Raw genomic sequence first — 13,563 nt, forward strand, 5'->3', positions numbered from 1 at the left:
CTCTAGTCAAATTTGCTGGCATAGTGGAAAATCAAACAAAATACATGTAAATGAACGTATGTAGCTATATTCCCATATTTTATTTACAGAAAAAAAAAAGTGGTGGACTGATTTGACCCTTGGGCCATATTTTTTCAATTCTTGGTCTCTGGAGTTTAGCATGTTCCAAAGGCCAAAGAGACTTCACTCAATGGGGAGGAAATGTGATTAAAATAGGAGCTCTTACTTCTTTGGTTCCTTGAGTCTAAGAGCAGTGGTGCCTAGTAAGTTACTTTACTTCTCTGAGCTTCAGTTTCCTAATCTGTAGAATAGGAATATTTATCTAATTGGATTGTTGCTTACATTTGTCTAATGAAGTATATATATGTAAAACATTTTGAGCAGTAATTACTGTTATGGAATATGTCATATGCAGTAGCCATATCAATGAGGGTTTTCCAAAATAAATTTCTTCATCATCTTAGATTATTCTGAGTAGAAATGTACACTTTTTCCTCATCTTCGTTCAATAAATATTACAGACCAGTAGGAGAGACAGACATTAAATATACATAAATAGATTTCATTTGTGATAAATGCTGAAAGATGAACTACATGATGCTATGAAAGTATGTTAGAGTTTTTTAAATCTCTTATGTATTTTTCAGTTAAAAAGAATATTCATTTTTATTGACTTACAATACCTAAAAAGACTTTCTAAAATCATTGTGAAATTTTTTGTAGTTCTTAGACTGTTATGGAAGCACATCCTCAGAGGCACTCTTCCTGTTTTTCTTTTGTTACCTGCTTTTGAGCTTGAAAACCAGATGGTATAGTTGTTTCTTATTATCATCACCTGTATATTAGAGCTATTAAACTCTGAAGATGACAGAACGTGACTTGAAATAGTTAATTTGTCATTTGTCTTAGAGAATTTATTGTATTTCAGATAGATAGGGGTACTAAATTATTATGTGTGTAAATATTATAAATAGTATATCATTAACATAATTATTCCTTAAATATATTTGTTTCTGCCTTTTAAAAAGATATTTTATTCTAGTAATTAGTTTTCTTCATTGTAGGTAATATTTTTCTCTATCTCAAAAATTAAATGTTTCATTAGCATGTATATGTATAAGTTAGATCAAGAAACAAGTATGTTTCATTTTCACTAATTCATTATCACTGTCAATACTCAATGCTGGGTATTTATAAATATTATAAAGAAAGAACACTAATTGAGAATTTTTATTACTTTATATTAATACAGCAGAACTATTTCTGTGCTCAGTGTCTAAAGACTCTATTGCAGAAGATAAATTGAGGAAATTAAAAGTGCCAAAAAAAAAAGTGAAACCAGAATTAATTTGTAGTAATAAGAAAATAAGGGACAGAAACACTTGGTTGTGCATCTGAAATGTCAAAGAAATAAAGTTCATCGGTGGCAAGCTCTGAAGTTACTTAATTCTGGGTCTCCAGATCTGTAAATAGTAATATCTCTGGTGATTTTGAGTTGTTCCCATTATCTGATGAATTAATACTGTTACAATGTCTTCTGGTGCTCAGTTAATGAAAGACTACATAGAAATACAAGAACATAATATATTCTCTGCTTTTATACTGTAAAAAGAAGGTCCTAGTTTGTTGTTGTCATTATTGTTTGACAGAGCAGGAAGGATTGGTGGTGCTGGGGAGTTCCAGTTTTTTATTAAAATATTTTCTTTACACATTTTTTCCCTAATGTATTATAATATTTCAAAATCCTGCTAGTATAGGGGAAATAGGTGAATGTGTTAATTCTTGTTAATATATCCTCAGCACTGATTTTTACCTTGCAGTAATTTATGGCATCTCAGTTGTCCATCCAGTGAATTTACTAATTTTTCTGCAGCCCTTGAAGATGCTAACTTGCCTTTTTACATCACTTTCTTTGGAATAATATCCTCTTAATATTATGCTTTCTCTCTTATACTTCTGATTTATTTTCATCTGTTTCTTTTCCTCTGGGGTGTAGTGTGTGTGTGTGTGTGTGTGTGTGTGTGTGTGTGTGTGTGTGTGTGTGTGTTTGAGACATGGGATCTCACTATGTGGCCCAGGCTGATCTTGAACTTTTGGGCTCACACAGTCTTCCTGCCCTAGTCTTCTAAGTAGCTGGATAGCACCACACTGGCTTTTAAATTCTAGGGTTTCTCATGCTTTTATATTCTCTCTCTCTCATTTCCTCTCTCCCTTTAAAATATTTTATTGAAATTTTTCTAATAAAATCATGTGCTTGTATAAGACAAAACATAAGCAAATACTGTCTACTTAATGTTAGGGTCCCCAAAATTCTAGTCAGGTTTTTGTGCTTCGTAGCTGCTCAGTTTAATACAGGCAAGATGTTACATTCATAGGAACTGTCCAACATCAAAGGCCATCCTTTGTGTCAGCAAAATCCATAGCAACCAGGGAGAATGCTCTCCACTTGTCATGACAGCCTGAGGATGCAACAGCAGGAATCTAAGCATCCCAACAGTGTCCAATGGAGTAGATTCCAAAACTTTTTAAGCTTTTAGTCTTCAGGTTAGCATAGAATCTCTGTGTAGGGGCACTGCCCCTAGCTGGGCTTGCAGAACTCTCATGCTTTATTTAAGGATTACACACCAACAGACGTCCTAAAACCCCATGACTGTGCACGGACCTGCCTGGGAGGATCAGGGGCCTGCAGGCGGGTTGCTACATTAAAGGTGTACCTAGCGCCTTCCAACACTGAATGGCAGGTTCCGTGGAATACAAGCTCTTTTCTGTGAATTCCTTTTTCATTCCCCTTATTTCATATCATTTGAACCTTATATAGTTAAGTTGAAATATTGTCTCTGCTTAACTTTCATTCCTTTAAGCACATTATTCCCTTTCACTTGAAGAATTTCCTGTCTCCATCTGTGAAATTGTTTATTTCTTCAAATTCTGTTCAAATGTTATTTTCTTTATGTAGATTTTCTTAATTTTCTAGGCTAGATTTTTTATTTTTATCCTTTGTTATTAAAATAAATAATACTTTGCATGTATTTTTATTAAATTGTGAGTTACATAAGCTTGTCATTGTTGAATGTCTATATTCACACACAAACACTTTGAACATTTTTTGAATATTAAAAATTATATTTGGGGGGCTGGGGTTGTGGCTCAGCAGTATAGCGCTCTCCTAGCATGTGTGAGGCCCTGGGTTCCATCCTCAGCACCACACTAAAATAAAGGTACTGTGTCTAAATACAACTAAAAAATAAATATTAAAAAAATATGTATTTGTTACTTGATTGGTTGTGTTGTTATTTTGTGCCTAGCATTATGGTTGACCCTGGATAGGCATTCTGTTTTTCAAACATTGCAAGCATTGTGCATGATTGCATGAAAGGAAGTTATAAGAATATTTCGGAGGAAAAACTGTATATTGTTATTTCTATAACCACAACATATAGTTTATTTGAAAAAGTTACTATAGTATGTTTGCCACAATTATGAAAACAATTGGTTAAAGTCAGATGACAGATATTGTGTGTGTGTGTGTGTGTGTGTGTGTGTGTGTAATTAGAATCCTAAAGATCCCTATGCAAGTATTTAAATATCTTTTCAAGTATTGGTATTCAGTGAAACATTGAAGAGAATTTATGAACTTTCCAAACATGCCTGAGGCACTGGGTTCATTCTGTAGGGGAGGGAGAGGAAGAAGTCTAAACTGATTGATGGTTTTCTTTCTCTTTAGCCATTTTTTAGTTTGTTCAGTGATCCTACCAACAATGCCTTAGTTTTCTCTTCTATAGAACATTTCCCAACACTTTGTAAATAAATTCTTCCTCTCCCTCCCGCTCCCCCTCCCCCTCATTCTTCTTCTTGTTCTTGTTGTTGTCTCACTGGGCTTCATTTCTAAATTACCTACACTGGGCTCAAGCAGTTCACCTTCTTTAGTCTCCCAAGTAGCAAGCAGTTCACCTTCTTTAGTCTCCCAAGTAGATGGGACCGCAGGTCTGGACCACCGTGCCTGACAAAACACTCAAATTTAACTGCTGCTGTCATTGTCATTATTAGAATTGAATATTTGTGTCTTTCTCACACCCACCAAAATTCATGTGTTGAAGCCTTAACCCCCAATGCATTGGTTTCTGAAGATGCAACCTTTGGGAAAGACATGAAGATTAGATGAAGTCACAAGGGTAAGGATGGGACCCTAATGTTATCAGTGCCCTAAGAAGAAAAATTCTCACCCCCTCCTTGCCCCACACCAGAAACCAACCATGCTTGCACTCTGATCTTGCACTCAGCCTCCAGAATTATGTGAAAATAAGTTTGTTGACTAAACCACCCAATCTATGGTATGTTATTACAGCCTGAGCAAACTATCATCATTATCATCAATGATATTACATTAAATATGATATATAATTTATCTAAAAGTCATAGTAAGATATATGAGTTTATAATATAAGAAACTTAGGTAACTCAGCAGAAACATAATTATTTTTCATTAAATGTGAAGAAAATAATTGAAAAGTCAGTGTCAAATGTTTTGCAGTCCTTGATACATTTTATTCACCATGTAGTTCTATTAAAAGATTAATTGTGTAAATAATTCATAGAAGTAAGCAATACTGATATAGAAAGCAAACTTGGTCTTTTTCTTTCTTTTTTTTCTTTTTTTGCCTTTTTATAGTCATTATGTGACCCTTTTCTTATTTTACAGCCTTATCTAACTTGTAGAGTCAATGTGGAAAATCTTTTCAATTTATTCTTATTAGTTATACATGACTAATTGGAACAAATACTGCATTTTGACACATCATTCATAAATGGAATATAACTTCTTATTCTTCATTACATGAGTTAGAATTTCACCAGTCATGTAATCATACATGCACATAGGAGAATAATGTGTGATTCATTCTATCATTCTTCCTACCCCTATACCCCCTCCCTTCTGTTCTGTTCTTCCCTAGTCACCCCACCCCCACCCCCCATTGTGAATTAGCATGCACATTTCAGATAAAACATTTGGCCTTTGGATTTTGGGATTGGGTTATCTTTTGTGGCTTAGCACGGTATTCTCCAGTTACATCCATTTGCCTAAAAATGCCATAATTTCATTCTTCTTTAAGCCCAAGTTATATTCCATTGTGTGTGTGTGTGTGTGTGTATATATATATATATATATATATATACATATATATATACACATATATATATATACATATATATATATCACATCTTTATCCATTCATCTGTTGAAGGGCACCTAGGTTGGTTCTATAGTTTAGCTATTGTAAATTGAACTGCTGTAGACATTTACTGTAATATGTTGATTTGAAGTCCTTTTGGTATAAACAGAGGAGTGAGATAAATGGGTCAAATGGTGTCCCATTCCAAGTTTTCTGAGAAATCTCCATACTGCTTTCCAGAGTGATTGCACCAATTTGTAGTCCCACCAGCAGTGTATGACTGTACCTTTTTCTCCCTATCCTTCCCAACATTTATTTTTGCTTTTATTCTTGATAATTTCCATTCTGACTTTAGTGAGATGGAATCTCAGTGTAGTTTTTAATTTCATTTTTCTAATTGCAAGAGATGTTGAACATTTTTTCATATATTTATTGGTCGGATGCATTCTGTGAAGTGTGTTTTTGGTTTCTTATCACATTTATCTGTTGGGTTATTTGTTTTTTTGGTGTTATTTTTGAGTTCTTTATATCCTGGAGATTAATGCTGTATCTGAAGTGTGTGGTAAAGGTTTTCTCCCATTCTGTAGGCTCTCTTCACATTCCTGATTGTTTCCTTTGCTGTGAAGAAGCTTTTTAGTTTGAATTCTTCCTATTTATTGATTTTTGATTTTACTTCTTGTGCTTTAGGAGTCTTATTAAGGAGGTCAGTTCCTAAGCTGACATGGTGGAGGTTTGGGTTCATTTTTCTTCTATTAGGCAAAGGTCTCTGCTCAAGTGCCTCAGTCCTTTATCCACTTCCAGTTGATTTTTGTGCAGGGTGAGAGAGAGGGGTTTAATTTCATTTTGCTACACATGGATTTCAGTTTTCCCAGCACCATTTGTTGAAGTGGCTATCTGTTCAAAAAACAGCATATGTTTTTGGCGTCTTTTGTGTCTAGTATGAGATAACTATTTATGTGGTTTGTCTTTGTGTCTTATATTCTGCGTCTCAGTGAAAATATTAAGGCTATTTTAAGTGTGTGGTCTTCTACCTTTAAGTCACAGGAGTCCAAATGCATCTTTCTTCAGTGTATTCATTCATTTATCACATGCCCTGTGTGTTGATTTATAGTGTCTGCTGCTGTGGTTTTTTAGGCCCCTTGTCACATGTTGGTGGGGTTGAGGGTTTTTAGTCTTAGTGTTTGATTGTGTGACAGTTATAGTATGATTCAACAACCTCTTGTTTTATTCTGAAGTCTTAGCTTTCACCTAACAGTTAAGAATTCCAGGAGACCTGATAGATGAAGACTACTGTGTAATTGTTTGTAAAAGTCAGAACATAATGTCAAGTATAGCATTCACACTGTGTAAGCCTGCCCCTTCTCTTTATACTTTCTAGGTACTTGTAAAGATTGATGTAATTCTCTCACGTTTACTAAAGGTTAATAAAATTTTCTGCCTAAAACTGTTTTTAGAGAAGAAAAATATTGCCATCATTTAAATTATTCATTTATTTATATATATATATACACACACACACACATAACACATATATAATTTTTTTCCCTTAAACTACTAAAGAAGGCATGGTTAACTATTCAGAATGCTCAAATCAGTATTCACTAAGAAAATGTAACTTATTTTTTAACTTGAAAACTATGGTAATTCTGTGATTTCCCCCTCCCCCATTCTCTTTGGTTGTAGTTTTTAATTGACATAATTGTACATAAATTGGGGGTACAGTGTGATAATTTGATACATATATCTAGTGTATAATGATGAAGTCAATACTATTGGCATTTCCATCTTCTCAAACATTGATCATTTATTTGTGTTGGGAAAACTTGAACTTCTTTCTTCTACTTTATTAAATGTACCATAAATGGATGTGGACTACAGTCACCAGATTGTGCTATAGAATTACCAACACCCATTTCTCCTATATATCAGTTACCCTGATATCCATTTCCTCACTATCATGTTCCCATCCTCTAGAAACTACCATTCTACTTTCATTTCTACAAAATCATTTATCTTGGCTTCCACACAGGTCTTTAAAAAAAAAAAAAATCAGTTCTAGAAAAATAAAGGAATCGAGGACTTGGGTTGTGGCCTAGTGGTAGAGCACTTAACTAAATAAAACAAAGGTCCAACAACAATTAAAAAATAAATTTTAAAGGAAAGAAAAACAAGTGCATCTAATAGGTTTAATACCAAATTTATGTGATAATTATTGATTAATTTTAACTTAAAATATGTTGCGTGGTAATAACATGAAATATTTTTTCAATGAGTATTTTAGATTTTTTACAACTAGTATTTTTAAGTAAACATGAAATAGTCACATTCTTTCCTATATTAGATTGTGATTTATAGTTCTCAAAATATTGGCAGATTTGGAATTGTAACTTAAACTAAAGTAATTCTTTAGGTATGATAATCTTATATTGATACACATACATTGAATAAAAGTCTCTTAACCAGGTAACCACTTAGAAACAATCCAGACATGGGCAAGAAAAGGAAACATTCACCATATAAGCAGTACTCAGGTTTGAAGGGTCCAAGGGACAGGTTAATTTGGATGGACAAAATAGCAGAAACTATTGTATGACAACATGTTTCTTATATTTCTTCTACTTGCACATTGTTGTATGACAGCTCTTTTTTCAGTACCTGCTTTAACACATCTACAAAACTTGAGATTTTATACATATTGACGTTGGTTGTAGGATACATGTATTTAAAAAGAGAGGAATGTGACAATCTTTTTTTTTTTTTTAAATTCTGATTTAGTATATATGACACCGGAATGCATTACAATTCATATCACACATATAGAGCACAATTTTTCATCTCAGTTGTATACAGAGTATATTCACACAATTCGTGTCTTCATACATGTACTTTGGATAATGATGTCCATCTCATTCCACCATCATTTCTAACCCTATGCCCCCCTCCCTTCTTCTCTCACTCCTTTGCTCTATCTAGAGTTTGTCTCTTCCTCCCATGTCCCCCCTCCCTACCCCACTATGAAACAGTCTGATGCTGGTTGTTTTAGTGAATCATAATAGTAGCCATTATTTGTCAGGTGGTTAGTATGTGCCCAATACCGTTAAAATACTTCATGAACTAGATTTCTTTTTAGAGTCATGTTTGTTGAGATATAATTTATATATGGTACAGTTTGCCCTATTTTGTCTTATAGTTATATGAATTTTGACAACACACAAAAAAAGACAACATGTGTGTGTGTGTACACACACACACACACACACAGTGTAGTACTGTAGTACTATATATCCATATATATATATGGATATATAAGTACTACAGTCAAGATACAGAATGTTACCTTATTCTCCTTTACTTCTTTTGTTTAAACAAATAGACATTAATTTTAATGTATTTTCATTTAACCCTATGGATTACCAACATAATTTGCAAAGAAAATAATCATTAGGAAGATATTTCATGTTCATTTTCTTTATCCTCGTAATTCTTTGGAATCTCATGTCTATTTAACACATAACACACCTCAATTCAGACTAGACACATTTCAAATACTCAATAGCCTCATGTAACCAATGGCTGCCATATTGGCTCCTTTCTCTATCTTTCACCTTTTGTTGATATGACAATCTTTTATTTATCTAGAAAACAGTTCTTAGAATTCATTGTTGTAATATCTTGGGTTAAATCATATTTAAACATATTCACTAATTGTTTTTTTCTTGCACAATATTGAGAATTGAACTCAGGAACATTCTACCATTGAACTACATCCCAGCCTTTTTTGTTTTATGTTTTAATTTTTATTTATTTTTGAGAAAGTATCTTGCTTTTTAAATTGCCCAGGTTGGCCAGAACTTGAGATCGTTCTTCTATGCCTCCCAAGTAGCTGGGATTGATGACAGCTGTGCACCACCATATTCGATGAAATAAATTATTTTTTTCTTGTCTTTTTCTCACAATATTTTCATTCATATGGTAATCACATCAATACTCATGGCTGTAAATTCCATATCCATGCACGTGTGCGTGCGCGCATACACACACACACACACACACACACACCCTTGTTTTCTGAGTTCCTTAATGTCCATAATGTTTGGTCTAATATATGCAGTTTGAAATGGCTTTTATGTAGGTTTGGAGATTGATGGAAAGAAACTGTACCCTCCAACTCCCGTTCAACATACATACCCATACACTGTAAGTCTAGATTAGATATTCATTCAGTTAGATCAGATATAAAATCTTATATGTGTTGGTATAGGTAGTCTACCATGGCCACTGAGTATCCCTTCACATTCTTAATGTATATGCCAAGAATGCAAGATACTGACTGCTCTTTATCTGAGCCATCTTTCAGAATTGTATGTACAGTGAGCAGTCAGCTGTGAGAGATGAAGTAGTAACTTTTCCCAGACAAGAACAGACTTCATTGCACTTACTATCTAAGTGATGAATACCACCCTGTCCCCCAAGTCAATGTTACTGTTCTGTAATACAATTTACTTTTTGCTCATGTGTCCATCCTTGGTCCTTTTCATCCTTGTATATGGGACATAGGACTTGAGTGTAGGAGATAGATTGGTTCAAAGTCAAGAGTAGCTAGCACATGCATCATGATGATATACCCTGTATGTTGTTTTTGCTGTAAGTAATAAGATCCCAGGAGTCTCATAGATCTGATGTCAGAATCCACGAAACAGTAACAGGCTAGTGTTTGTTTGTTTATTTGTAGTTGTAGATGGACAACATGCCTTTATTTGTTTATTTTCATGTGGTGCAAAGGATTGAACCCAGTGCCTCACTCATGAATTCAGCTCTGCCTCTGTACTACAGCCCCAGTCCTGGGGTGTGTGTGTGTGTGTGTGTGTGTGTGTGTGTGTGTGTGTGTGTGTTGTAATATTTATTTTTTTAGTTGTAGTTGGACACAGTACTTTTATTTCATTTATTTATTTTTTTAATATGGTGCTGAGGATCGAACCTAGGGTCTCGCACGTGCTCTACCACTGAGCCACAACCCCAGCCTGCTAGTGTGTTCTTGATAATCTGCAATCTAAAGGTGAGTTGGTTAGTCAGCAAGGGAGAAGAAACAATATTTGTTTCCTTTTGTCTATAAGGTCCCTAGCAGGTTATTTAAATTGCCATGTATTTGGAAGCTTACTTCATTGTGAATACTAAGTTTGTGTCTAGGACTTTATATTTGGAAGAATTTACATTGATATATCTTTCAAAATAAGGAAATATTACTAATTTTTGGCTCTCTAGGTTCTTGACTGGAATATTCTGTCAACAAGACTATATCATTATCCATGTGGGGAGAACAAAGTTAGTATTAGGGTTTTCCCAAGAGTTATCTCTGTTCTAGTTTTCTGGGGTTTCCAAGAGCCCTTATACCACAATTAGGAATTATATATTAAGAATCTTGAAATCTTGTGTAACATCGGATTGACCTCAGCAAAGTCCCTAAGAATGGGTTTATTAGAAGAAGGCAATGGTTTGTTAAATTCTTCCTTGACTTGGATTCCTTTTCTGATTTGGTATGGATAATTTGGACAGATGTTAACTCCTTGATAGTGTATTCCTCTTTTCTAACAGATAAGTATATCTTATATCTAACTAGCTTCCTATTGGGCAGTAGCACAAACATCATCAAGTCAAACTTCTTCCCCGCCCATCCCCCACCCCCGCAATGCTGGGTACAAAACCCAGGGCCTGTCCATTTTTGGCAAGTACTCTACTGCTGAGCTACATCTCCAGTACACAAATGTAGCTTTTAAGAGTTTCCTGCCATGTAGTTAGGCATGATGGTACACACTACTTGGGAGGTTAGAGCAGGATTACAAGTTCAAGGCCAGCCTCAGCAACTTAGGGAGCCCTAAGCAAATTAGCAAGACCCTGTCTCAAAATAAAAAGGACTGGGGAAGTAGCTCAGTGGCAAAGCACCCTGAGTTCAATCCACAGCACTAAATTAATTAATTAATATAAAATAAAACTTTATGTTTGCAAAACTGTACTACCAGGCTCTATAAATACATAGAAGAATAACTACTTTTCATTGAGTTGTATATATAAAGATTGTGTATTAATGTATTGCTTGATGATGGAAATACAGTGCATTGTTGGTGATTTTATTGTTGTTGGAACTCATGGAGTACTTACAAAATCTAGATGGCATTAATTGATTACTCATTTTTGGCCTCTTTTTTGGGGGTGGGGTACCAGAGATTGAACTCAAGGGCACTTGACTTCTGAGCTACATCCCCAGCCCTATTTTTGTGTGTTAGAGACAGAGTCTCACCGAGTTGCTTTGCACCTCACTTTTGCTAGGCTGCCTTTGAACTCTAGTTATTCCTGTCTCAGTCTCCTATGCCGCTGAGATTACAAGCTTGCACCACTGCACCTGGCAGATTTTGGCCTCTTGATGAAATCAAAAGATGGAGTAAACGTGGAGTAGACAAGGCAACTAGTGGTGTAACATGACGTACTGTAAATATTATTTTTTTCATAAGTAGACTACACTTTAATAAAAATATATAGCATACTAATTTCATATGCCAGTAATATAATCTTTTATTATCTTGATATATTAAGTATTACATACTTTACATAATTGTATGTTATGTTTTTATATAACTGGGAATGCAATAGGTTTGTTTACTCTTCCATCAGTACAAATATGTAAATAATGTATTGTGTTATGACCTTATCAAGGCTACACAGGTAATAGCAATTATTCGATTTCATTATGATTTTGTGAAATGTAATTGTATATGTGGTCTGACAAAAATAATATAAGTAACAAGAAAAATACCTCTTGTAAGAATTTGAAGACACATTTCAGTTGTAGTAGGGGGTCTAAAAAACATTGGAACATCTTGAGGTGGGCCAGAAGAACGGCGAGGATATAAGGGAAAATACAAATACTTAGGATGTAAAGAGAAGATAGGTGGAAGAATTAGGATAAAAAGATAAGGAAGATCAGAACTACTGCCACCATAACTCATAATCAAATATGGAAGACATCTCCATGAAGAGACAATTTGAGGGAATGACTGATAAAAGATGAAAGTAGAAAGAGGGGCTAAATGACTGAATAATAATTGAGTTAATAGTGTAAGAGTCAGTTTTGATTTTCCAAATTTATAACAACTTTGACTTTTTTCTTAGAGGAATATCTTTCAGTCTTTGACCATTGAGAATGGTGTTAACTGTGGGTTTTTCAAATGTGACTTTTTAAACATTGGGGTAATATCTTTTCTTCTATTCCTAGTTAATTGTGTATTTTGTCATGAATGTTAATTTTTCCAAATGCTTTTTCTGCATTATTAAAGATCATGTTTTTTCTTTCCTTTATTTTTTAATGTGATTTATTATGTTGATTAATTTTCATATGTACTACTATCCTTGTACTACTACCTGCCTTTTGTATGTTTTATTAGTACAAAACCAAGTTCTGCTTATGTGTTTTGTGTGGCTACATTAGCACTTTAGAGGTAGAAGTAAATAGTAAATAGATAGAGACTATATGGTTTACATAATCTAAGATATTTAGTATTTATTTATTTATTTATTTATTTATTTATTTATTTATTTATTTTTGGTGTTGGGGATTGAGCCCAGGGTGTTGCACGTGGTAAGCACATGTTCTATTGCTGATCTATACCTCCAGCCCCTATTTACTTTTTAAAATGTTTTCCAACCTCTACTTCTAAAGCCATCAGTATATAGAATTCTTTATTGTATATTTAGGGGACATGGACCAATCTGTGCTGATCAATAGTTTGTAAATTGCTCTACTTAATAAACAATAGTTTATTGGTTTATCTTCTTGTTAGAAATACATAGGGGGTTTGGGTTAAAAAAATTTTTTAAGAGAAATGTTAATCTAAATAATGAATTTGTTAATATCTTTTCCATCAACTTATGGAAAAGATATGGCTTGTGTTTTGAAATATTATGCTTTCTGTTGCTTATGAATTTTTTTTTCCATAGGTATATGTGGAATTTGATGATCTTGAATGGGATAAACGAGAGTGGGTTAAAGTTTATGAAGATTTTTCAACTTTCTTGGTGGAATACCACTTAATTTGGGCCAAAAGGAACGACCCTAGCCAGACTCAGGGATCAAAGAGCAAACAGATTCAGTGGCCTGCATTGGTAAGATCTATTCCTATTTCAGTGAGCATTTTCAATTATTTGTTTTGAATGAACAAGATTTGAATATCAGTTAAGGTTTATCTGTCTGATTACAGATTAATATTACTGAATACTCTGCAATATCTGGTAGAAATTTCAAAATGATTTGATTTGTTAAAATAACTGTTTCTCCTCGTTAGGGCTCTTTCTGCATTTTTATCCACAAATAGTTTTGTGTTACCTTTCCATTGCTGTGACA

The 13,563-nt window shown here is 34.0% G+C and overlaps 1 protein-coding gene across 9 annotated transcripts in view; it reads left to right on the top strand.

Moving 5' to 3' along the window:
• The window catches only part of Jmjd1c (jumonji domain containing 1C), a 280,879-nt gene that overhangs the window by 98,361 nt on the left and 168,955 nt on the right, over positions 1-13,563 (top strand). For 6 of the 9 annotated variants that reach the window (XM_040273600.2, XM_040273601.2, XM_040273602.2 and 3 more), the window contains one exon: positions 13,161-13,325. The exons of the other annotated variants lie outside the window; for them this stretch is intronic. In XM_040273600.2, coding sequence (XP_040129534.2) covers positions 13,161-13,325 — 165 coding nt within the window. The remainder of the gene's footprint in view (positions 1-13,160; positions 13,326-13,563) is intronic. 9 annotated transcript variants of the gene reach the window in all.

Source organism: Ictidomys tridecemlineatus, chromosome 1 (genome assembly GCF_052094955.1).
Source record: "Ictidomys tridecemlineatus isolate mIctTri1 chromosome 1, mIctTri1.hap1, whole genome shotgun sequence".
NCBI classification, from domain to species: Eukaryota; Metazoa; Chordata; class Mammalia; order Rodentia; family Sciuridae; genus Ictidomys; species Ictidomys tridecemlineatus.